The sequence below is a fragment of the Pipistrellus hanaki genome (assembly GCF_964339955.1).
Source record: "Pipistrellus hanaki genome assembly, chromosome: 3".
Lineage (NCBI taxonomy): Eukaryota > Metazoa > Chordata > Mammalia > Chiroptera > Vespertilionidae > Pipistrellus > Pipistrellus hanaki.
In genome coordinates this window covers 101,489,043-101,516,555 of record NC_140505.1, presented here as the reverse complement: position 1 = coordinate 101,516,555, position 27,513 = coordinate 101,489,043, and the positions used below count along the sequence as shown (strand labels likewise).

Below are 27,513 nucleotides of genomic sequence, written 5' to 3'. Positions count from 1 at the left end.
CCTTCAGAGAATCTAGTCTGCCATCACGTAGAAAACATAAATTTCTTAGAAAATATTTTCTAGCATAAAATAGACCAACAGTCTCCATAACTGCTAGTAAATGCCAACCTTCAGCAATTTCCCTTTACAGTAGGCATTTTTCTACGCTTAGAAAGAGGCTTTATGCTTATATATGCAAGGGACATTTTAAAGAATTAAAAAAGTAATATTTAAGAGAAAACGTTGTACATAGTTTTTACGTTCATAGTTGAATTCAGGGAGAAGATGTAGTGACATCATTGACATTACTGACAAACCTATCTTACCTCTCTTGATTCTGCCATCGCGTGCAAGGCAGCCATGAGGCGGCACACTGGTCACAAAAATGGGCAGTTCCCCACTCTTACTTCCTCTGCCCCCAGCCACTGTCATTCCAAGGGACTCGTGAGGTTCCTTCTTTACAGTAATGTGTTTTTCTTGGCAAGTAACACACTGGGTAAGATCCTAAATCATGAGAGGAAAATTTTGTGGAATATATTTATTGAAATGAATATAAAACGAGGACAGCTTAAACTAATGTAAAAACTTACATGGTAACTGTAATTTTTTTTATCACTCAGTATAGAACTGAAAGTAATACACAGTTCCTCATAGGTTCAAAACTACACACTGATCACTGTGGATCACGTCAAACTTTGGATTTTTCGTATGACAATGGAACTAAAACAACTTAGGACTATTGGCATGTGTAAATTAAAGTAAAACAAGCACATCATTTATATAGTTACCTTAAAGTCCGATATATGATCAATTCTATAAAAGAAAATAATGTTTGACCTTTAAGATTCTAAATATGAGCTAATTAACTTTTCTTCCATCTTTCTTCCCTATTGTTTGAAAGGAAAGTTGATAGTATTATACAAGATTATATTAATGTTACTAACAATATCAACAGTGGAAATATATGAGTTACATTTACAGAATTTTAATATTTCCTTTAGTGGCATAAATTTAAAGAGTTGACATGCACATATCTATTAACCAGGTCCTAGAATTCCAGGTCATGTGCTTTCTCTGATCCTGGACCCCTGTACTCCTAAAATTTTTATTAAGAGAATTATTTGTAATAATAGCAGAGCATTCCTAAAAACAGGTATGACCTAGCTGAAAACCTGTAAATATCTTAAGGTGGTCTCCTATCTAAATGTACAAAATCTATGTTAGTATTCTTCAAAATGGACAAGAGGATTTATATGAGGACATGTAAACCCAGCCTTGAGGATATTAAGCGTTTTAGCTCTCAGGTATTTCATTATTTAAAGGTAGGGATTCTAGTCCTCTGACAGCTGAGATGTATGCTTTTTTTTTTTTTTTTTTTTTTTTTTTTTTCCCCCCTGGAACAAAACCTAACAAAATCAATGGTTTTACTGGGTAAGCTTTAAGGAAACTTCTCAGGTTCAACACCATATGAATGCTTATCCAAACAGCTACATAGAAGTTTATTAGTAAACATATATTTTAATTTTTTAACAATTATAATCACCTGAACAGGTTGTTTCATGAATTTGTGTTTTGGCTTTCCCTAGGAGACCTTTATTTTTCTATATCAGATTTGTCATAATAAGTGCAAGAGTAAATAGCTAAATTAACTCTTAAAGTATATCTCATGTGGTTGGCCCAACTAACAGGTTTGCAGAGTACCTAGAATAAGAATAAATTCAGCATTACTATGTAAAACACTGTGACATAAAATTAAAGAGAATAAGAATTAGCAGAGTTAAAAGAGAAAAATATATGTGCTCCAAACAAAATGAAGCAGTTATCTATATGAATGTTGAAATAATTAAACATAATTTTAAAAATTTTCTTATGTCTTAAAATTACAATGTTGTCCGACATCCATATCTCAAATCATTGTAAAATTCAATGACACAAAAGATTCAATAATCAACTTTTGGCTTATACTACAATTCTTTAAGAATATTTATCTTGTAAAGCAAGGACAAGCTATCTGAAATGACTACTATTAGAAATTACTGTTCAAAACACTAACTCCTTTTTCACAGTCATCATTATGAAGGCAAAATTACAAGGTTTCCCGCATACATTCTGTTTTTTTGTTAAAAAATTAGAACAAAGACTGTGGTTATAATTGTGTGTATGTATTAACTAAACCAAAGATCAGTGACAAGTCTATACTTAAACTCAGAAAACCAGATAAACTTGATGGGCCAAAAAATACTCATGTCTTTAAGCAATGCTTTTTTAGGGTACCCGTGACATTCCAAAGGTAATTACTTTTCAAATATTGTACTTACATTAAGAAGCCATTTTAACACATAGGCAACTTCTATAGTTTTTAAGCAGACCAATGGATAAGTTTTTGTTTGGTAAAATAATTTAATTTTACTTAAGGAAAGTCACTTTTGAACCTCACATTTAGCTTATATTTTCACACAGTTGGGTGAACGTAATCGTTGAAAAAATCCTAGCCAATCAGAAGTTGAGTTCACACAAAGGATCCAATGAAGTAAATAATATGAAAAAATGCAGTGAAGTACCACTCTTTTTTCATTTCTGGAACTAAAGTTAGAGAGTATCAAAATTCTCAGTACAGACATACATGTCTTAAGAATATATTATAATACCAGTGAAATATTAATGAAGCTGTAAAAATGCTCAACATATGGAAACTTAAAATAATTTAAGGTAGTATTCCTATTAAGCTATAATATAAAAAAGTGCTATACTTGTATCTATCAAAATGTATGATTTATACGTTTAATAATCGCATATCTAATTCTGTTGTTGCAGGCAACCTGCTCGATTGCAAAGTATAAACTTGTCATCACTGTCTTCATTTTGCTTTTTCAGTCAGACAACCAACTGCTGCATTTAAATGAGTAATCCAAGATAAAGCCCACTTTCAAGGAAGACTAAACAGAAATTTTTTCCTGGAAGATCAAACATTTCTCATCAATCACCTGGCAGAAGGGACCTTCTTCACTAAGAAACCACCTCTGTTGTCTGAAGAACTGAGACAAAAGAGTCACTCTCCAAGGCAGCAAAACATGCACATTTCACCTCCCCAATGCCCATGTTCACCTTCTCCAACAGAATAGCAGCCTTCATTTAAATCTTACCAGCTGTAACAATGGTCCTTTGAGGGTGGATAAATTAAAACACACAAACAAACACAACACCTCACCTTATGTGAGCTGGGTCTGCTGTAATACAGTGGCTGCGCATGGTGCTGGCTGCTGCTCTGAGTTCCTGCTTCTCGGATAGTGTTACCAGGCTGGGCTTTCCCTGGTCTAGCAATTGTTAAATTGACCCTTTCTCCACTAGCCTGGAGGAAACACACATACATACATTACCACCAGTCATTAATGAAGCTTCTCATTGTAAAAATTACAGGCAGTATAGTTTCCAATGCACTTATCGCTATACCAGAACCTTGCTTGGGTAGTGAATGCAAGCACTGGTGGTGAGGAAGAAGGAGGTTCATTTCATGAGTCAATATTTTAAAACTTTTGCAGGTGAATCACACACACAGAGCTCCTGGATATGCCCTTCCCAACTCTACCTCCAAAATAACCAAGGCAAAGCAGCAAAACTGCCTGTATTCCCATCTCCCCTGGATTTCTTGAAGGGTAAGGTAACTTTTTATTTTATTTTATTTTTTAAATATACTTTTTATTGATTTCAGAGAGGAAGGGGGAGATAGAAACATCAATGATGAGAGAGAATCATTGATCAGCAGCCTCCTGCATGCCCCTTACTGGGGATTGAGCCCACAACCCAAGCTGTGCCCTGGATCGGAATCAAACCTGGGACCTTTTAGTCCACAGGCCAAGGCTCTATCCACTGAGCCAAACCTGTATGATAACTTTTTAAAAATTCTTCTTTGCCCTTTCAATACTAGTCCTGGCACTGAGAGGGTCACAGCAAAGGAAGGAGATAGAAAGGAAGAAATGATTCAAAACTTAATTAAAATCCATTGTGACCTTTGAAATAAATTTTATAGTGGCTACTTTGGAAGTAATAATTGATGAAACTATGCACAGCTTTGTTTTTGCTTGTGATAGGTTCAAGTCAAAATAGGACCAATTTTTTTAAACAGTCCTTAAAAGAATGATTATAGAGATACTGTATAACAAGACCATACACATACACACACACACACACACACACACACACACACACACACACACTGTATGTGTATGACACAGCCACATGTCCCTAAGGATTATTATGGTAAGTTACTTTAGAGGTTTATGATGATTATTTTAAATTTAGAAGTCCGTTATCTATATATCTGTATTTTAAACAGAGATTCATATCTAGTATAATTTTTAAAAATACTTTGTTACTTAATTTTTTACTTTAAATTATTTTATCTTTGTTTTTTAATGTACAAGCCTAATTTATTTGATATTGACTCTTGGTCATGACCACAATTTTTAATTTTATTATTATTTCTCTGGGAAAATAGGATAGCCTACTTTCAAGGAATTGTGGTAGAAAGAGGGGAACACCCTCATAACTATAGTCAACAATGTTAAGAAATTACTCCATTTTTAGTTCTTAAATTGGAAAATAAGTGATAACCAACTTTAAGACCCCAATGAAAACCATTTTCTATTCAAACATTTTATAGCACTAAATAGTTTCAAACAAGTTCTTTAGAATAACTGAAAGAACAGTTAATATATAGCCATACTTCCAAAGCAGAGTCTGGGGCTTGATCTAAAATAGGGGTGTCGAACTCAATCAGAGAAGGGGCCAAAATCTAAAATCCAGCCTAAATCGCGGGCCGAATGGTTTACTGAACAGTCATAAACTGACAATGTCATAAACTGACAGCGGAGTGCAGTGATGACAGCGCGGTGCGGGCCACATTGCAAGGCCTGGCGGGCTGGATTTGGCCCGCGGGCCTTGTGTTTGACACATGTGATCTAAAAGATCAATAACAAAGTAGAATGTTTAGAATTCTGATACTTCAGGTTATTAGATCACAGTGTGAAGTGGTGAGACGCTCCCTTTGTGACTTCATGTCAGTGTAGGATCATTTTCATTATGCTTAACATGTGATAACTACTAAATATTTCATAATCAGTACTTCAACTTTACTGGGAAACTCCTACTTACAAAACTATAAATAGAAATGAATCATTGATCTTAGATTGCTTCAAAGACAAAATTCTTTAAAAAAAATATATATATATATATTATATTGATTTTTTACAGAGAGAAAGGAAGAGGGGTAGAGAACCAGAAACATAGATTAGAGAGAAACATTGATCAGCTGCCTCCTGTGCACCCCCCACTAGAGATATGCCTGCAGCCAGGGTACATGCCCTTAACTGGAATCGAACCCAGGACCTTTTAGTCCGTAGGCCGACGCCCTATCCACTAAGTCAAACTGGTTAGGGCCAAAGACAAAATTCTTTGCATGTGATGGAAGTGGGCAATTAGGCTTGAAACACTTCAACATTTGTGTTTAGGCTAACTTTAAACAGACCACACATGTAATATTCCAGGATTTCAAACATAGCAAAAGAGTTGTGTTAAAGTCAATATATTTTAAAATGCAGGATACCCAAATGACAATACCCATGATTCATAAGTAAGTAGCATGCTTTGTTACTGGGTGTATAAATTAGTATAGTCTGATTTTTACAGAAGGAAGTTTAGCAAAATGTCTTAAACCTGAAAATAAAAGTTATAGAACACAACATGCACACAGGTATTAAAAATCACGATGTGAATCTACACTTACTATTTTTTTTAAAATATATATTTTATTGATTTTTCACAGAGAGGAAGAGAGAGGGATAGAGTTAGAAATATCGATGAGAGAGAATCATCGAACAGCTGCCTCTTGCACACCCCCACTGGGGATGTGCCCGCAACCAAGGTACATGCCCTTGACCAGAATTGAACCCGGGACCTTTCAGTCTGCAGGCCGACGCTCTATCCACTGAGCCAAACCGGTTTCGGCTACACTTACTATTATAATAAGTTCACAATATACTGTTGATGTAAAGAAAAAGTTGCAAACTCAGAATTTATAAGTGCATAATGTTAAGTGTTTGTGTAAATATGCACCTATTTACCTGTGGACAAACACATAAAAAATGTTTGTAATGATGGTCTCCAAAACATTAATGTTGACATTTTGGGGTTATTAGATTGAATGTGATTTAACTTCCTTCTTTATTTTCTGTATTTTGTCTTTCTGATTCTCTTTATGGGACATGGAATACATTTCTTTTTCCCACAGAGAAACCTAAATTGACCAACTTCAGTTTTCTATTCTCTGAGGAAAGTATGATGCAACTATTTAACTACTGCATTATAAAAATCAAAATATACATTATTATGAAAAAAATTTAATGTATTTTCTACCTGTGTAAGTACATTTTTTCACACTTGGTTAGAAATTTAGTGAGGACCATTTACTTAAGAATTGAGTATTTTAACACTGCCTGAAATATATTTAGTCAATCTATTTATCTGTATCTTACTGATCTGATTTCTCACTATATAAAGTTTACTCAGCTCTCCTGTTTCCTTTAACAAATCCCATAATTGATTAACTTTCCCCCCCACCCCCTCCTCCTCTCACCAACCTGGCCCTTTCATGATGTACCTGTCCTCACCAGGGCAGCTGCTGGCTGGTATCCACAGGTAAAGGTCCGAATTACTGCCTCTGATTTCAAGAAATTTTAAGGCACCCAATTTCTTTAAATTTTGTCTATGAACTGAGGCCGATAACTGAATCTCCCTTCAGTGCAATGTGGCTGTGTGTTTCTGTAAGGCTATACTGAACCAAAAGTTTTAAAAAGGAGTAAGTTATAGAGGTTTGAGAATTGGGTTTTCTTATAATCTTAAATTCTCATTATTATTTGATTCTATGTAGTGCACACATGTTTAGTGACTATCCACCTATTTTAATTCCTGATGCTCAATTATATTAATTCTTGATTTCCTTTAGAGTGTTCTGTTGGGCTTACTTTAAAAAAAAGGCACTATTGTTTCACCCTGATCTCCGCAGGAGATCCCCACACTGGGTTAAACGCCATGGCTTGCTGCAGAACCTGAAATCTTCTCTGGGTGGTCTTCTAAATTTATCTGGAGTAATACTCTCACTAAAAACATGGTTTTTCTGTGATAATAACTATCCTTACTTTCTTTACAGGGATACTGTGAGGAGAAATGTTATGTGTTTGAATTGCTTTAAATTCCTTAAGATGAAAAAAAAAAAAAAAGGCATTATAGGATAACAGTTATTCTTAACAAAAAACGACTTGCTATTTTTATGTATCTTAAAGTGAAGAAGGGAAGGTAAGAGATGAGGTAAGTCACAACCTTGGTAATCACAGATCCTTTGAACTTTACTTTTCTCTTTTGTTATATGTGGACAACACCGTGTGCTATGTCTACTGCTAGATGGACCCAAGGGAGCAAAGGAGAAATGACACTTTAGAGACTGCACCTATAAATAGCCAGGCTAAAAGTTCATGGACACAGTGCTTAGGAAAGATTCTATCTATAATGAAGTTATACGACTGTGGATTTCAAAGAATTTAAATAGCTATGCTTGCTTTTTCCAATGAAATATTAAACATGCCCAGATTCTTATGTTATTGGCTGATGAAAACAAAATACTGATATGTGGTAACAAAGGCCAAGCATTTGGAATGCATATCTCAAATGTACCTGAATGATCTGTGCAGCCAACTCGGGAGTTCCATGCTTCAGGTCATGCCCGTTGATGGCGAGCACCCGGTCATTGCTGCTGAGTCGCCCATCCTGCGCAGCAAGCCCCCCTTCCAGCAGGTCAAGAATAAAAACTCCTGGCTCATCCGTCCGTCGTACAAGTTTGATGCCAAGCTGTTCACCATAGTCTCGTTTATGAAGAACCACGTGGAAAATCTCTTCTCGTGGAGAGTTCCCATCAGAATGGCTAGTCACTCGGTTACCGAAGCGCCTCTCTCGTAGCACAGTGAGCTGTAGGGTGCTGCAGGGCTGTGAAAGGACAGCCCTGGCATAGTTGTGCGACACATTGCTAATGTCATAGTTGTTGACCTAAAAACAAAAAAGAATTATGATCATACTGTGACTATATTCCCCCCTTCTAGTTATAGAAATAACATTTCCCTAGGAAACTAATATTGTAAAAATGATATACAATCATTATTTACAAAGAAATCCCCTCTAAAGACATTTTAAAATACAGAATTCCTAAAATTAACTTATAATTAGCATTAAGTAGAGAATAGTAGTTAGGATTACAGCATTAATGATAGTCTTGAATTAGCATCCTTTGTTCTGCTATGTACTAGCTGGATGACCGAGGGTCATTATAGAACTTATTTGAGTGTGTTTCCTTATGTGTAAAATGTGTTACATATTTGGGATTGAAATTAAGGTAGGAAAAAAAAAATTCCATAAAATATATGGGGAATCAGAAGAAATTACAAAATCCTAATATTTTACATATAAGAATATACTCACATTCATATACTTTAGGTTCCACAGCACCATGAATTTTCAAGTTTTAAATTTATGAATAAGAACAAAATGATACAAATTAACAGAATTAAAATTGGTACCTGAAGAATCTGGTCTCCAGCAAGGAGCCTTCCATCTTTGGCAATTATCCCATCCCGATAGACTTCCTGGATAACAATGTTAATCAGTGGTGTTTCATTGCCACCCACGATGCTAATTCCTAACTGAATGTAAGGATTAGATCGGTGAATTTCAATCGTGGTGATTTCACCTTCTGGTAAACTAGGTGGCTGTTGTGTGGCTGCGAAGTTAAAAATGAGAAAGAAAAAAGAAAGAAAATAAATGTTTTATATTTTGAGGTTCTTCAGGTAAATAAGCCATCTTATGTTAATATATGACTAATAACTAATGATACCACTGGAAAAGAAAAAGATAGTGACAAAATATCTATATGTTAATATTATCTAAACATTTCCTCTTCCGAAGGTGATCAGTATATAACCAACAAATAGCTACCATGTATCAGATCACTAGGGAAGGTACAATGATCTGATAAAGAAATATTAAAAGACAGTCATCTTGTTCTAACTGATAAGAGAAAGTCTGAACCATTAACAAATGTGAACATGCAAGGCAGTTTAAGGAAAAAAATAACTGTGCTATGTAATCACTACAGATGCTGAGCGAGTAATCACAGCTGTAGGAGAGCTGTAAGAGGTGGATGGTGAGCCTTCATAGACGAAAAAAGTTCTAGCTATGGCAGGGAAATTTGGAAATGTTTAGTAAAACTTGAAAATTTTAAGGGAAAATCATATTTAAAAGTAAATTCCAAGAGATATGCCCAATGTCTAGGACTACAGGCTTTCTGTTTGCTCCTAGTGGGTTTGTACAGTCGGATTAGTGACCGACAGCAGAGTGCAGTAGTCATAGTGTGGCTTTGGAGACAGATATCCAGCCATTTCTTAACAGTATGAGCTTGACCAATTAATCTCTCAAGACTCAATTTTCTCACCATTAAAAAAAAAATAACCCTATAATATTGTAACAAGCACTTAATCAGTTAATTTATATGAAGTGCTTGGCCCAGGGCCTGACACAGAACAAGCATTTAATCCAAGGTATTGTTTTTGTCATTCTTGATGTTACTGATTTTTTAGTCAAAAAACAACAAAGTCTGAACACAGGAGCAAACAAGAAGCTGTTAATGACTAGCAAATTCATGAACTATAACAGAAGAGGGTGGGGGCACCTTCTTCCAGGGTAAAGATCACGTTCTGTTTCTAAAATGCCAATTGTTCGAATTATAAACTTAGGGTGATTCCATCCTATCTCAATAAAATCATTTTTTTAAGAGGGAAAAAAATACACGTTGGAAAATCGGAGAAGGAAGTAAGGAGGAAGCAAATGTCCGATTTGAAAACAGAAAAGAAAGAGGTGACTAGCACATACTATCAGCAATGGTGCTCTCCTCGAAGGCAGGGTTGTCCAGGCCAGGCTCCTCAGTCCATACAGGAAGAGAGGCTGAGGTCAAGTTCCGTTCGGCAGGCGCTGTGCCTGTCCCTGAGCAGTCCGTTTCGGGTGGAGAGGTACCTGGGAGATCTATTATAGTGGTTCCATTTTCGTTTTCAGTCTCTGTCTGAGTTTTGCTGGTTTTCCTTCTCTCTAGGGCAACTCTCTGATGAGAAGCTCCAGGACACCTAAAAAGAAAATATCAGGTGGTTTCCAGATTATTTGAAAGGAGAAAAAAAGTGACTAATGGCTCATACCATAACAAAAGAATGGCAGTGGCTTCTATTGCACAAAGCACCTAGAGGTATCCATAAGTTATAATTCCACTTGAAGTAAGTTCTTACCACTTCACATAGTGAATTTAAAACAAGGCGTCAGCATAAACAATGGTTTGGTATATATCTCAAAGAATGTTTCAATAAAAATTTGAGCATACATTAGTACCAGAGACATACACACCAGTATAGTATACAGTATAGTTGTCTCAATACTACAAGACTTATTCTGAAATTCTGAGTACAACCCTTTCTACAGGTTTACTGCCTGGACTGGACTGGAAATCATATTCTTCTTTCTCAATAAGCCCTTAAGCGCTTAGACCTTAATGCCCATATGCCTGACTCTGCACTCTCACAGCCAATGTCAAACATTTACTCATTAATGATAGCAAAACATTGAAGGTTTACAATTTGTAGGAAAACATAGCAAAGGCCCAAATAACTGTATAACAGACATGGAAGGAAATAAAGAAAACATATATCCTAGTTTGTAAAATTAGAATTGCAATTGTGGAATTACAGCTATGCTAAGTTAAACATATATTCCAAGTATCTGGGAAACTTACATAAACATTAAGAAATATGAAGTATTTGTTTGATTTTATTTATTTAAGCAAATAAAAGGGCACAAAGGTGCTTGCTTAAACATTTAAATAAAGTTTTACACAGATATTAGAAGGGTCTTTTCCACCTGACCCGTTTACTGGAGAACATGACTAATGCACAGTTTGAACGGTGGGAGAAGGAGAGGGGATTAGTGGAGAGCTAGATGTACATCCTACAGCCCAACTTGACTCAGACACCATGTTGGGTAAGCAGGCACACAATTTTATGTCTAGGGTTGTAGATCTTCATTCAATGACAATATTGTTTAAAAATGCAGCATTTTGATAAAAATTAAGTATAGGATTAAATTAAATTAAAATGGCAATCTATCTCTTAAGTATAATAGAAATAAAATTTCCCTCATGAACTAAAGATTTAAGTCCTGGATTTCAAGTTTTTTAAAAGAATCATCAAGAAGTTTTTACTCAACTTTCTCCCACTAGTTATTTTCTCTTCCCCTCATTAAGAAGATGGCTGACTTTCCTCACTGCACTGCTGTGCAGCACTCTAGGGAATGTTCCCACAAGGGCTTGACAAATAAGTTTGAAAATGGTATCACTGAAAAACCATTTTTGTAAGTATATTTACTTAGAAATGCATTTAAAAATATTTACTTCAATAAAAAAATTGAGACAAAATTGCATCATAAAAAATATTTGTGACTAAACAGATAAATATACGAGTTCCAAAATGTATATCATACAGAAATATATACATGGGCAATAGCTAGTCTTCAATGAAAAACATGAATTAGGAAAGGGAAATACAAATAGAATGTGAACACTGGGAATTAGCCTAGCTTACACACAAAAAAACTCCTACAAACTAAATAACTACGAAGCCTATCTTATTGTTAAAAATGAAAAATTAATTTAAAAAAATCTAAAGTTGTTTGAGAGGCAAAAAAGCAAGTATACTTAAAGTCCCAATGGGGCAGCAAATTGCTAATAGGAACTAAATAAAGATACTTTTAAATATCATGTGAAAATACAAAAGAGAGAACTTAGCCAGCACTGGAGAGCACTACCTTTGAGAATAACCATCCTATATAATAAAAGCCTAATATGCAAATCAACCAAACAGTGGAACAACCAGTTGCTATGATGCACACTGACCACCAGGAGCTTCCCCCAACCCGCAGGCCCCAGGCCGGCCAAGGCGGGTGTCAGTGGAGGCCCCCCTGATCACCCGTTGGCCACCCTGCAGAGGGAGGTGACTGGCAGCAGCAGTGGGGCAATCGGCAGGCGGGACTGGTCAGTGAGTAGGCTGGGGGGCTCCTGCAGAGGAAGGTGACTGATGGTGGTGGTGGGGCGATTGGGGGGTGGGGCTCCCCGATTGCCCCACCAGTCACCCCAGTGGAGGGAGGCTACCAGTGGTGGTGGCAGGGGGTGGGGCTGATGAGAAGGCAGCGCCAGGCCAGCCAAGGCATGTGCCAGCGGGGGGGTGGGGTGGGGGGGCACGCGGAGGGGCAATCACCCTGCCAGTTACCCCCCAGATTGGCCTTGATCACTGGCCAGGCCTAGGGACTTTACCCGTGTACAAATTCCGTGCACTGGGTCTCTAGTCTATATAATAAAGAGGTAATATGTAAATTGTCCATTACGGCATCACAGTAATGACTGTTCAACAGGCTGTGCACGCAGCAAGGGGACTTGCATGAGGCTCGCTTCCCTGCTTCAAGCACTGGGCCGAGGAATGAGGCTGTGTCCCCTGCCTGGTGCCGGAATCCTCTTTTTCTCCCGGGTGCACGCGCCCGACAAACACCCCTGTGACACTCTGCCTGGGGATACCACCAACCCCTTGCCTGAGGTGGGGGGGGGTGAGGGATGACACCCACACGACAGAAGGCCGGTTCTCGAAGCACGGTCAGCAGACACCAACCGGGGCGTGCGAGCATCGGTGGTGACTCCCGAGAGGGGCTGCACATTCAAGTTGAGAGGGTGTGGACCCAAATGAAGGAAGGGCCTGGGCGTGATGACAGAGAGTGGACATCAGGGTAAGGCACCGGACCTGGATGGGCCACTGGGTAAACAACATGGAGATCCCACTGCCACAGACACACAGGGCGGCCCCATGATGCCTGTGACACTGGTCGATCCTCCCAAGCGCACAACCTCAAAGCCTCCTCCTGCCACGTGGACCCGGCCCCGCCACCATGGAAACCACAGGCAATCCTCACACCACAGGGAAGTCACTATGGCTTTCTCCAGCCGTCCATCCATTCATCTGCCCGGTCTGACCCGGATGGGGGCTCGCATCCTGGGCGAACGCCCCCTGAGGGCAAGCCAGGCCCCAACTATGCCTGCACAAGCACGTCTGCTGCCTGTGAAATCGGGACGGGAGTGGACAGAGAGCCGGTCGAGGTGTGGGAAAGGGCACTCTCGGGGATGAGAAAGGCCTTCCCCTCTCCCTTCAGCATGCAACAGGAGAAAAGCCTCACGTGTGCACACAGCGCAGTGGTCCGCTACTTGGAGCGGGGAGGCCCAGGCCACGGTAGGCAAGATACAGCTGCATTGTCGCTTGGCCTCTCAAAGCTGGTGTGAGGGGCCCAAGTGCCCAAACAGAGGACATCCCTAGGGTTCCCGGATTGGAGAGGGTTCAGGTCGGGCTGGGGGACCACCTCTCCCCCCGTCCCCCCAATGCACAAATTTCATGCACCAGGCCTGTAGTATTGGAATAAGATGGAACAGATGAGTAGATTGAGAAAAAACAACTAGACAAGAGGAGACAATGAGAGCAAGACTTCCAAGTAATCAAGGGAGACAAGAGTGTTGCCAAAGAAAAAGTGGCCAATAACACACATACCACATAAGGGACAAATAAGATAAAGACCAAAAAGCATTAGTTTGATTAAGTATTGAAAAAGTCATGGTGACCCAAGAAAGAACACTTTTGATGCTAAGGGCAAGAGCCCAAACTATAATGCCAGCATTTCTGTTACCTTAATACAAGCATCTACAAAAACATCACACTAAGAATTACAGGGCTTAAGTGAGTAGGAGAATTGAGAAAGACCATGCAAAACCTGTACACCTGGGAATTGGAATGGCTGCTAATGGGGATGAGATTTCTTTTTGGAGTGTTGAAAATGGTCTAAAAATTTGATTGTAATGATGACTGTATACTTCCGTGAATATACTAAAAACTACTAGTGTACACTTTAAAAATAGATTGACTTTTATAGTATGCGAAATATATCTCAATAAACTCCCCCTTCTCCCCCGCAAAAAAAGACTATATGGAATGAATAGATCAGAGCAGGTTTGGCCAGACCAGACAGACAACTCACAGCCATCATTCCTAAAGTTTGCAAATATTTGAAACTGAAAGAAAATGAAGAAAAACCAACATTTGTAAAGCATCTAATATGTGCCCGTCACATGTAAAAACCTTTACATACAGAATTTTAGTGAATCCTCACAATCACTCTATTATCCCAATTTTACAAAATGGGAAATTTGAAAGTCAACTAAGGCACCATCACATCGCTGTCAAATTGTAGAGCCATTTAAAACACACTCAGATCTGATTTCAAAGATGCTTCCTGTTTCCACTTTGTCACACTAAATTCATTCTTATGGAGTTCTTTCTCTAGGCCTTATAAATTGAATTTGTTCCAGAAACTTGTACTTAGAATCACAATTATAGAATGTAAGAATGAGAAAGGCCTTGGTGATCACTAAAAAAAAAAAATACCAAAATCATAAACAACAACAAAAACCCATGCATCTTATTAAATGGAGTATTTAACAATACAATACAAACTGCAACTGGCATTAAGGGACATAACTTGGATTATTCAAGCAGATAACTCATTGTAGCAGAAATCTAGTATAGAAGATATTACAAATAAATAAAAACAACAGAAATAAAATACATGCAACATTTAACTTCTCAGACAATGCAAATGGAAGTGTACCTCTGAGACGGTAGTCTGCCCTTAAAAGAGGCAATAGAGGCAGTATGAATTTCCCAGGGAGGCCGCTCTATTGCAGTTGTTTTTAAAATTTTAAAAATAAGATAAAAAAGCTCTTATAGCAACCAGAGCCAAACTGGGGGACTTTTCCCCTTTCTGCTGAAGGTTATACTTCCATTCCCATTAGTATGGCTCTTCTTATGGAGACAAAATTACATAAAACTTATGATATAGTTGCATCATTCCCAGATACAACTATGATTCACATTGGGGAATATACAGTGTAACCGAATACACTATCTTATTAGTAGTAGTATTAGTGTCAGTGGTGGGACAGCTGTAATAGAAATAAAATAAAACAAAACAATGCATGGTTAGAAGTAAAATAAAACACAATGCATGGTAATGCCAGCACAATGACAAGTACTTAATAAAACTCAAATAATATGAGCATCTTAGAAACAAGAAAAGTGAGCCCGGCCTGTGTGGCTCAGTGGTTGAGTATCAACTGATGAACCAAGAAGTCACAGTTCGATGCCAGGGCACATACTGGGTTACGGGCTTGGTCCCCACCGTGGGGTCTGTAGGAGGCAGTTGATCAATGATTGTGTCTCATCATTGATGCTTCTATCTCTCTCTCCCTCGGCCTTTCTGAAATCAATACAAATATTTTTTTTAAAAAAGAAAAATGATAAAAATAGTTGTAGATTAAAATATGCAAAAATAAAGTGATGTCAGTGAAAATGGTAGGTTAAGGGTACCTGAAAAGCCTCTCCTTCATAAAGCAAAGAGAACACTGGCAAACACTGTTAGATCCAACTATTTTTGAGTTCTTGAAATTAGCCAAAGTTTGGTAGCAAGCCAAAGTACGTTTACCAGTATTCAAGAAAAATGTCTAAATTTCAGTACAGTGAGCTCTTTGGCGTTAAACTTGCCCTGTTCTGGTCCCCAACTCCTTAGCTCCACAAAAGCCTGGAAAAACAATTGTCCATAATCACAGTTTGGCAGACACTGGAAGTGTAAACTGGCATGCTTTCAAAGCCCCGTTTCTAGAGAATTGTCATTACTAATTGACCTGTTGGCTCCTTGAAAGACCCCACCCATAAGGATGTCTTTTAACTAACCTGACTTGGAGCTCACCCAGTAAAATCAACCTTTACACTTGGGGGCATTCATTGGGGGGAAAAAGTCAGAGTCAACTGTTTAAGATTGTGGCTGCCTGAGGTGGGCAAAAAAGGCTAATCAAAAGTGTTGTTGTTTTTTAAAACTAGGGATATAAATTTCCATAGGAGTTCTGACATGTCCAGGCTGTGTGCATGCATCTGAAATAGCTGAGAAGGCACTTAGCTCTCACTTTTGGCTAATATTGACATTTTGTGAAAACCAGCAATGAAGGCTAAGGAGGAATTGTCTAATTGTCTGAGTGTTGAAGATGTGCTCCACCATGAACACAGAATCCCTCAGATATACTGGGAAATTTATTGGTCACAGGCATTTAAGGAATTACCTGTCTGACCATTAGCTGGCCATAAGCTGAGCAAAGATTTTGTAGAATTTTGTAGTTTATAAATGTCACTGGACAAACAGACAACAAACAGCAAAACAAGTCCTGAAAAAGAATGAATAATTTGATTTCCAGAGTTTCTATATTACATTACTTAAAATGTCAAGTGTTCAATAAAAATGTTAAAAACATCCAAAGAAACAAATGAGTATGGCCCACACACAGGAAAAATAGCAGTCAATAGAAACTGTCCCCAGACATTTGCCTTGTCACTAGACATGACTTAAATGAAATATTACAAAGGTGTTCAAAGAACAAAGGAACCATGTCTAAAAACCCAAGGAAAATATCAGATTGTTTTACCAAATAAAAATATCAATACAGAAATATAAGTTATAATAAAAACCAAATAGAAATTCTGTATTTAAAAAAATAAATAAATGAAATTAAGAACTCACAGCAGATTTGAACAGGCAGAAGAAAGAATTGGTGAACTTGAAGTTAGGTCAATTGAGATTACCAGTCTGAGGAATAGAAAGAAAAAAATAAAAGAATGGATAGAGTCTCAAAAACCTGTGAGACACTATAAAAAATATTAGATATGTAAATGGGAGTGCCACAAAAAGTCAGAGAGAAAGGGGCAGAAAGAATATTTAAACACAAAATAACCAAAAATCTTCCCAAGAATGATGATTCTCGAAAGCAACAAGAGAGAAATATCTCATTACGTAGAAGTGATCCTCAATAAAACTGGCAGCTGATTTCAGAAATCATGGAAATCAGAAGGCATGGATGACATATTCAAAGGCATGGATGACATAAAAAGAAAAAGAAAACAAAACAACAAAAAATCACAAGACTTTCAACCAAGGATTCTATATCCAGCAAAACTATCCTTCAAAAACAGGAGAACTGAAGACATTCCCAGATACTATTGTAGTAAACAAAAACAAAGATTTTGTTACTAGCAAATCTGCCATACAAGAAATACTACTCCTTCAAATTTATATGAAAGGTATTTAGACAGCAACACAATCCACATGAAGAAATAAATAGCACTGACACTGAGGAAAGTCACATAAATACATATGAAAACAGCCTAAACATATTTTTATAGTTCTTTTTTTGTTATATCTGGTTTAAGACAACCTCAAAAATAATTTTAATTCTGTTTTGATAGGTATATAATGCATAAAGATGTAATTCGTATAACCATAACAGCACAAAGGCAGGAGGAAGGAATGGAGCTATATGAGTTTTTATATACCAGTGAAATTAAATTAGTATTAATCTGAGATAGATTGTTATAAATTACAATGTTAATTGTAATCCCTAGCACAAACACTAAGAAAACAAAACAAAAAACTATATATCTGGCCGCTGTGGCTCAGTTGGTTGGAGCATTGCCCCATATACCAAAAGGTCCGGGGGGTTGGATTCCCAGGCAGGACACATACCTAAGTTGTGATTTTGATCCCTGGTGGTGGTGGTGAGAGGAAGGTATCTCGCACATCCATGTCTGTCCCTCTCTCTCTTTCTTTCTTTCTTTCTCTCTCTCTCTCTCTCTTTCATAAACTTAGAAATGTATATATATGAACAGAAATGTCAAAAGAATTAAAATGACATACTAAAAAATATCTATTTAACATAAGAGGGAAAAACTGGAGGAATAAACAAATAGAAATGAGATACAGAAGCAAGTAGCAAAGTGGCAGACATAAATCTTACTTTATCAGTAATTACATCAAATATAAACAAATTAAACACTCCAATCAAAAGTCAGTGATTGGCCGGGACCGGTTTGGCTCAGTGGATAGAGCGTCGACCTGCAGACTGAAGGGTCCCGGGTTCGATTCTGGTCAAGGGCATGTACCGTGGTTGCAGGAACATCCCCAGTAGGGGGTGTGCAAGAGGCAGCTGATCAATGATTCTCTCTCATCGATGTTTCTAACTCTCTATCCCTCTCTCTTCCTCTCTGTGAAAAATCAATAAAAAATATATTAAAAAAAAAAAAGTCAGTGATTGGCAGAATAGATTAAAAAGAAAACATGATCAACTATATATTGACTACAAGAAGACACACATCAGATTCAAAGACACAAATAGGTAAAAATTAAAAGAAGAAACAAAGATATACCAGGCAAATAGTATTTTTTTTTTAAATATTTTTTATTGATTTCAAAGAGAAAGGGAGGAGAGAGAGATAGAAACATCAATAATGAGAGAGAATCATTGGCTGCATCCTGCACACCCCCTACCAGGTACTGAGCCCACAACCTGAGCATGTGCCCTTGACTGGAATTAAACCCAGGACCCTTCAGCCCACAGGTCTACCACTGAACCAAACCGGCGAGGGCACAAATAGTATCTTAAAGAGGACTATGTGGGTATACTAATTTCAGACACGATAAACTTTAAGACAAAAATTATTTCTAGTGAAAAGAACATTTTACAACATGAAATGTTCGATTTATTAATTATAAACATAACCATAGCACATCCCCAAATACATGAAGCAAAAATTATAGAATTTCCCGGCTGGCATGGCTTGGCGGTTGACCTATGAACCAGGAGTTCTTGGTTCGATTCCTGGTTGTGGACTCGATCTCCACTAGGGATTGTGTAGGAGGCAGCCAATCCATGGTTCTCTCTCATCATTAATGTTTTTATTTCTCTCCCTCTCTGAAATCAATAAAATATATATTTTTAAAAATATATAGAATTAAAATAAATAATTCAACAATAGTAATCTAAGATTTCAGTACCCTACTTTCAATAATAGAAACGACTAGGTATAAAAATAAGAAAAAAACAGACTAACCTAATAGATATCTATAGAACACTTCACCCATCAATAGAGGAATACACATTCTTCTGGAGTAGACAAGAAGCATTTTCCAGGATAGACCATATGCTAGGCCATAAAAAAAGAGCCTCAATAAAACTGAAAGGTTTGAGCCGAAACCGGTTTGGCTCAGTGGATAGAGCGTCGGCCTGCGGACCGAAAGGTCCCGGGTTCGATTCCGGTCAAGGGCATGTACCTTGGTTGCGGGCACATCCCAGTAGGGGGTGTGCAAGAGGCAGCTGATTCTCTCTCATCGATGTTTCAAACTCTCTATCCCTCTCAATTCCTCTCTGTAAAAATTCAATAAAATATATTTTAAAAAAAACAAAATAACAAACAAAACTGAAAGGTTTGAGTTGTACATAGCATGTTCTCCAATCACAATTAATTCAAAATGGATCAAAGACCAAAATATAAGAGCTATAACTAAAGAAGTCTTAGTGTAAATCTTCTTGACCTTGGAGTAGGCAATGATTTCTTAGATGTGGTACCAAAACCAAGCAAACAAAGAAAAAAACAGATAAACTGAACTTCATAAAAATTAAACGTGTTTGTCCTTGAAAGGACATAGAAAAGTGAAAAGACAATTGATAGAATGCGAAAAAAATATTTAAAAACTGTATGTAATAAGGTTCTATAATATAACCAGAATTTACATAAAATGCTAAAAACTGACAAAAACACAACAATCCATTATAAAAATGGACTAATAATTTTGAACATTTGTTCATGTGCTTATTGGCCATTCAAATATCATCCTTGAAGAAATATCTATTCAGACCCTTTGTCCACTTAAAATTGAATGACTTGAGCCCTAGACAATTATTGAGTGTTGGCCCAAGCACCAAAGGGTCATGGATTCCATTCGAGGTCAAAGGTATATAACTGGGTTGTAGGTTTGATATCCAGCCCCCAGTCAAGATATCAATGGAGGAGTCAACTAAACAATCTGTCTCTGTCACATCAATGTTTCTCCCCCCCCCCCCCCCCCCCGCACTCTCTTTAGAAATCAATGGAAAATATATCCTTAAATGAACATAAACAAAAAAACAAAACAAACAAAAAAACTGAATGACTTGAGTTTTTATTAACTATTAGAGGCCTGGTGCATGAAATTTATGCCCCAGGGGTGGGGAGGTCCCTCAGTCCAGCCTGCACACTCCCCAATCTGGGACCCCTCTCACAATCCAGGACTGGCTCCCAACCGCTTGCCTGCCTGCCTTCCTTATTGCCCCTAACCGTTTCTCCCTGCCAGCTTGATCATCCCCTAACCACTCCCCTGAAAGCCTGATTGATACCTAACTGCTCCCCTGCCAGCCTATTTGCCCCTAACTGCCCTCCCCTGCAGGCCTGGTCCCCCCCAACTGCTCTGCCCGGCAGGCCTGGGTGCCCCCAAACTTCCCTTCCCTGCAGGCCTAGTTGCCCCAATTTCCCTCCTCTGCTGACCTGGTCACCCCTAACTGTTCTCCTCTGCAGGCTTGATTGCCCCCAACTGCCCTTCCTTGCCGACTTGGTCCCTTCCAACTGCCCTCCCCTGCTGGCCTGATTGCCCACAACTGCCCTCCCCTGCTGGCATCTTGTGTCTACACGGGGGCAGCAATCTTGTGTGTTGGAGTGATGGTCAATTTACATATTATTCTTTTATTAGATAGGATAGAGGCCTGGTGCATGGGTGGGGGCTGGCTGGTTTGCCCTGAAGGGTGTCCTAGATCAGGTTGGGGGTTCCCTTGGGGCATGTGGCGGCCTGGGAGAGGGGCCTATGGTGGTTTGCAGGCCGGCTACATCCCCCAGCGACCCAAGTGGAGACCCTGGTATCTGGGATTTATTTATCTTCTATAATTGAAACTTTGTTGTCTTTAGCAGAGGCCAGGGCAGGCCAGGGCATTAGGAAAGCTTGGTGTCCTCCATCGCTGGGGAAACCCAAGCCTCCTGCTCACTCTGTGGCCACAGCCATTTTTGTTGGGATTTATTTATCTTCTATAATTGAAACTTTGTAGCCTTGAGTAGAGGCCATGGCAGGCCAGGAAGCTTGGCTTCCTCCATTGCCAGGGGCAACTCAAGCCTGCTCTCTCCAGCTCCGTGGCTCCCACCATTTTTGTTGAGATTTATTTATCTTCTATAATTGAAACTTTATAGCCTTGAGAGAAGGCAGGGCAGGCCAGGGCAGACGGAAAGCATGGCTTCCTCCATTGCCGCAGAAACCCAAGCCTCCTGCTTGCTCCGTGGCCACAGCCATCTTGGTTGGGTTAATTTGCATTCTTGCTCCTGATTGGCTAGTAGGCATGGTTTATGGGTGTAGCAGAGGCAAAGTCAATTTGCACAATAGTCTTTTATTAGATAGGATAAGAACCCTATATAGCCTGGATACTAGACTCTTACCAGATACATGATTTGAATATATATATAATGTAATCTGTTTTTTACATTTGATGATCTAGGAAAGGTCTCAGCATGGAAAAAGACTTCTTTAAAGATTTTCTCTATAGTGTACACACTTTTTACCAGAATATTAAATTATTATGTTTTTTAAAGAGGAAAATAAAATAATCCTGAATCTTGTCATAAACTAGGGCACAATGCTCAATTTAACAACAAAAATATAATATTTACAATTCTTATAAGCTTTACATGTTAAATTGTTGAGGGAGAGGCAGGAAAGAGGTGTAGAGCAGGGGAGGAGGGATGTTTTAAAGCTGATGGTGTTTGGCAGAATCTCACAAAGTAACTACTAAAATGTAATATGCTTAGTACAATATACAGAATATTTCTTTAACGTTTTAAGTCTCCTTTCAAAGAAGCGTACTTTTTCATGTCTTCAAATTCTTCATTGTTTTACTAACATACAATCTGTTAATAACTAGTAATTTTATTTAAAAACACATTCGTCTTTCACAAATACTTTTAGTTGTAGCTGAAAAGTCAGTGGGCCAAATCCTAAAAATTCAAGAACAAAGACATCATAACTTTTATACAATGAATCACTTGCTGGTGATAAAATTTATGCATTTCCATTGAGTTTTAGAGAGAAGAGAGTGGGGGAGAGGGGCAGTTATATACACACACATACATACACACACACACACACACATACATATACATATATACATATACATATATATATAGAGAGAGAGAGACAGAGAGAAAAAGAGAGAGAGAGAGAGAGAGTAAAATAATGTGATAGAGACACATCAATTGGTTGCCTCCCACACTCACCCTGACCAGGGTCTGGGGATTGAACCTGTAACCCAGGTATGTGCCCTTGACCAGGAATTGAACCCATGACCCTTTGGTGCATGGGACAACATAGCAGTAGAGAACATGATTCAACCTGTGGAAAAGTCAGCATGGCATATTAGAATAGTAAAGAAGTATATGGAAGTTTAAGTCTAACTATCTTATTAATTAGCACTATGTATTTGTAACTCAGTTTCCTGATTTGTAAAGTGAAATTAATCTCTTTAAATTCTATGATTTTATGTGTGAATGTAATGAAAAGTTACTCTATGCCAGATTTATACTACCCTGTTTCCCCGAAAATAAGACAGTGTCTTATATTAACTTTTGCTCCCAAAGATGTGCTAGGTCTTATTTTCAGGGGATGTCTTATTTTTCCATGCACTAGGTCTTATTTTCGGAGCATGTCTTATTTTCGGGGAAACACGGTATTTCTAAATCTACTATAGGAAGTTTTTTTTGAGAACATGAAATAGTTTATTTTTGTATTATTTATTAATTAGTGGTGCAGTACACGAATTTGTGCATGGGTGGGGGGGGATCTCCTGGGAGGAGGAGACAGTGGGAGGTTGGCTGGCTGGCCAACCCTGATCGGGGCTCATCAGGGCTGGGCAATTGGCAAGAAGGCCCTGCTCCTGATTGGGTGGGGGAGGCCAATTGGGGGTGGGGCCAGCTGTGGGGAGTGACTGTGGGTAGTGGGCTGGCCAACCCCACCCCTGAATGGGGTGGGGTTAATCAGGGGTTAGAGGCTAGGGGAAGGACCTTGGGAGGTTGGCCAGCCAGCCCCAACCCTGACTGGTATATGTGGGGGGCCATTGGGGGTGGAGCTGGCTGGGGGAGTGGCTGCAGGCTGATTGGGGTGGGGCTGGCTGTGGGGAGGGGCTGTGGATGTGGGCTGGCTGGCCCTGCCCCTGAATGTGGTTGGGGGAGCCAATCGGGGCCAGCAGCCTGAGGGAAGGGCCATGGGTGGTTGGCTGGCCAGCCCTGCCCCTAATTGGGGTGGGCCAGGTCGGGGAAGGGGCTGAAGGAGGTTGGCTTGCTGACCTTGTTCCCCATTGGGGTAGAGAGGGGCAATCAGGGGTGGGGCTGGCCGGGGGCTGCAGGTGGATCAGGGTGGTGGGGGCCCATGGAGGTTGGGGCTGGCCGGGGGGAAGGGCTGTGGAGGATTGGCCAGCTAGCCCCACCCATGATTGGGCTGGTTTGCTGGCCACAGTGGGTATCATAGCTACTGGTTGTTCCAATTATGGTGTTGTGGTCACTGGCTTTTTATATATATAGGTTGTATTTTCCACACAAACAGCTACTATATAAACCTACTTTTGCCCCACCCTGTATTGTACTCAATTGTTTTCATATAACTTAAAATTGCTGCAGCTTTATACTACGCAAGTGACTTAAATTTGAAATTTAGAAATGAGTACATTTCTTTCTGTCACTTTATGTGATTCGACCTACTTAAGACATGCGATGTGCCAAAACCGGTTTGGCTCAGTGGATAGAGCATCGGCCTGTGGACTGAAAGGTCCCAGGTTCGATTCCGGTCAAGGGCACGTACCTTGGTTGTGGGCACATTCCCAGTGGGAGGTGTGCAAAGTTTGGTTGAAGTTTCTCTCTCATCGACGTTTCTAACTCTCTATCCCTCTCAATTCCTCTCTGTGTAAAATCAATAAAATATATTAAAAAAAAAAAAAAAAGACATGCGATGTATTTTATTCCTTCTAAGGGTATAGATAAATTTAAAGATCAAGAATTTTACCAAAGTCAAATTATAAACTCACTAAATAATCAGCTAAATAAATTACTTAACCTTTTAAAAAGTTTTTGTTAGGATAAAAATAAAACCTAAGTGTTTTAAAATTTCCACCTTGAGTTCTTATTCAGACTAGTCCCTAAATGCAGAATCTTTTTAAAAATAATCCTCACCCAAGGATATGTTTGACTTTTAGAGAGAGAGAAGTGGGAAGGCGGGGAGAGAAACATCGATCAGTTGCCTACTATATGTGCCCTCACATTTTTCATGTTACAACAAATCTATCATTTTTATTGGCTGCATAATATCCCACTGAGTTGATGCACTACTGTTTTTAACTCTTCCTCTACTGTTAATTAGATTGAGTCCAATTTACTGAACTATGCTCAATGTGAAAATGAACATCCTTATATACAATCTTTCCTTTTTGTGGATTATTTTCTTAGGATAATAATATGGATAAAAGGATATTTACAATTACAGTTTTCTAAATGTCTTACAAAAGGGTATATCATTATATCCTGCTACCCATGTAAATATAGTACCTTCATATTTTACCAGCAAAAACATTAATAGGTATAAAATGGTACTTCCTTACCACAATTTTTATATTCATGCTTTTTTTTTTTTTATAAAACCGATATTCCAAACAACTTATTCATTTATTGTATCTCTTGTATTTTATTTGTCCATTTATTTATTGATGCCTTGGTATATTTTTAATCAAGTTTTTGAACAGCCATTTTATAAAACCTAGAATCACTTTTTCTTTCTTTCATATTTTTTACTTACCTGTTTTTAAGATGTGCCTCCAGATCACAGCGCTGCATTACATCCTGGCACACTGAAGAAAAAGGACATGCAACTAATAATTTGTCCAGAAGTTTATGAACTAGAATACTAGACTTCTTACACAACTTAAAGTGAAGTCTTTTTCGGTCCAATGGACAGAAATCTTTCTCTTGTAAGAAGTTTCTGAGGCACTTGCAGCAGAATGTGTGTCCACAGGGGGTGTCTAATGGCTGTAATAGAGGCTGAAGGCAAATATGGCAGACCAGGTCATCATCCACTTCATTCTGGTAATTATACAAGTGATTTTCTCTTGTCCAGTGCTGCTGACCACATTCAAAACACAGAGGATTGAAGGACGAGGAGGTGTGTTCCACCGATACCATCTCTTCACTTGTTCCCATTTTGAGTCAAATGAAGCAGTTTCTGTGTCTTCATACATTAGGTTTCTACTTCCATTTCAGGTCTGGTTTCTTTTAACAGATAGTGATGTATTTGACTAAAACCAGCCGTTTCTAGATTAACAAAACAAACAAAGAAAAAGTAATTAACATCCATCAAGAGAGACTAGACTAAAAGTATTAATATAATATTACCAGTTAACTTCTTGTTTAGTAAAATATTAAAATTTAGATCACGTTGGACTTAGAGTAAAGATAGCAAAGTAGAATGTCTAATTGAAAAATACTATAAATTTTCAAAAATAGAAAAAACATTAAAAAGAAATCACAGTAAAATTTAGAACAGGTAACAAATTAGTCATGAAACAAAAATGAAATTAGTTTGCTAGTTGGGTAAGAATGCATTACACTGCCAAGTTCTCAGTAAAAAAAAAAAAAGTAATTAAAAGCAAAGATGTCATATACTATATGATATGGCATAAGAAACAACCAATTTGTTTTATTTACTAACTGAAATCCACAACTACCTCACTGCTCAATGATTGTTTTAGAGCCCATTAATCTACAGAATATGTAATGTAACTTGAGATATACTACGTAATACATTTGCACTGGCAATCCCAATCATGGTTCTTTGCTTCTGACTGATTTTATGCATTTATAACACTATATCAAAGATTGCATCTCTGAAATGTAGTTTCAAAGTTAATTCAGTATATGTTTAAAAAATGGCCTTTGTTCCACACCATGTTTGGGGAGAAGTGGATTTCAAAATATATAATATTTGAATATTCTTTTTATATATAACATAGATTAAACAAAGATAAATTTTCATAGCATATATAAACTATGCAACCTTCATAAAATACAATGCTATTTAATGCCATTAAAGAAAACCCTGTTGTAATTCAATTAAACAGATAAGACATGTTATAAATTTAAATTCCACCTCATATTATTCAATTATTCCATTTGTCCTGGCTTGCTCAGAGAAGCAGCAGTGTGTGTGTATTTATATGTGTGTGTGCATGCATGCACGTACATGCATTCCCTCCAACATAATACTCTTAAAACAGCCTACCTCGATTTTGTGTAGGCTCCCCTTGGTAAAGTTTCCAGATTCCAGCTGCTGGAGCACCAGGGGTTAAAAAGTCAACTCTAAAGGCAGCAGCTGTTTCTATTCATTTTTCTGTACATATTTATAGTGTCTAGTATGTGCCAAACATTGGACAAGGGCAGAAAGGTAGGGAGAGGACAGTTAAGCAAACCCACTATTAAAATTCAATGCAATAAGCACTCTGAGAAAGTTGTGCACAGGATGCTATATCAATATAGAGAAAGGAGAGAACTGGCATCTAATTGAGTTCAGCTTTAAGGCTGGAAATACTTTCAAAAGGAAAAAAAATATGACTGCTGGGTTGTGACAGGAAGCATTAACCCAAGAGAATAAATGGACAAGGGCATCTCAATGCTAAGTCACAGGAGCTTGAGAGTGCACATACATTCAGGGAATGTGGAGCAGATCAAGACCTCTGAGGCAAAGAACATGTACTTGGGCAGAGTAATTATAAGACTCAGCATCCCTGCTCCAAGAAGAAAAAGAGTAGGACACCAAGTTAAGGAATCTAGCATTTGTTTCAATAATAAAATTCTCCTCCAACCATCTATACTAATAAAAGGGTAATAAGCTAATTAGACTGGGTTGACCAGACATCTGACTTCCTTCCGGACAAAGCCATTGTGGCGGGGGCTGAGGCAGAGTTGGTTAGGGGCGATCAGGCCAGTAGGGGAGCAAGCAGTTAAAGGAGAGATCAGGTCAGCGTCGGGGAGCAGGTAGTTAGGGCCGATTTTGGGCCGATGCGGGGAGCAACCAGTTAGGGGCATGATCAGGCTGGTACGGGGGAGCAAGCAGTTAGGGGTGCTATCAGGCCAGCAGGCAGAGGAGGTTAGGGGTGATCAGGCAGGCAGGCAAGCAGGCGAGTGATCCAGCTGTCCCAGATTGTGAGAGGGATGTCCCCCAAAGATTCCCAGATTGCAAGAGGGTGCAGACCAGCTGAATCTCTAGTATATATATATTTTGCTGTTTTACTTATCTGATATATTTATTAGAAAAACAAGATTAACATTTTAACACATTTATTAAGAACTGCCATGAATTATGAAGGGGTGGGACAGGATTCAG

At 38.5% G+C, this 27,513-nt stretch overlaps 1 protein-coding gene across 4 annotated transcripts in view; it reads right to left on the bottom strand.

Moving 5' to 3' along the window:
- Positions 1-27,513, bottom strand: part of LNX2 (ligand of numb-protein X 2) — a 61,864-nt gene that overhangs the window by 11,441 nt on the left and 22,910 nt on the right. For 2 of the 4 annotated variants that reach the window (XM_084878687.1, XM_084878686.1), the window contains 7 exons: positions 26,834-26,914; positions 24,934-25,445; positions 9,949-10,196; positions 8,601-8,800; positions 7,705-8,073; positions 3,188-3,328; positions 306-483 (listed from right to left, as the gene is read on the bottom strand). In XM_084878687.1, coding sequence (XP_084734813.1) covers positions 306-483; positions 3,188-3,328; positions 7,705-8,073; positions 8,601-8,800; positions 9,949-10,196; positions 24,934-25,334 — 1,537 coding nt within the window. In that variant the 5' untranslated portion in view covers positions 25,335-25,445; positions 26,834-26,914. The remainder of the gene's footprint in view (positions 1-305; positions 484-3,187; positions 3,329-7,704; positions 8,074-8,600; positions 8,801-9,948; positions 10,197-24,933; positions 25,446-26,833; positions 26,915-27,513) is intronic. The other 2 variants (XM_084878688.1, XM_084878685.1) reach the window with 1 other exon arrangement.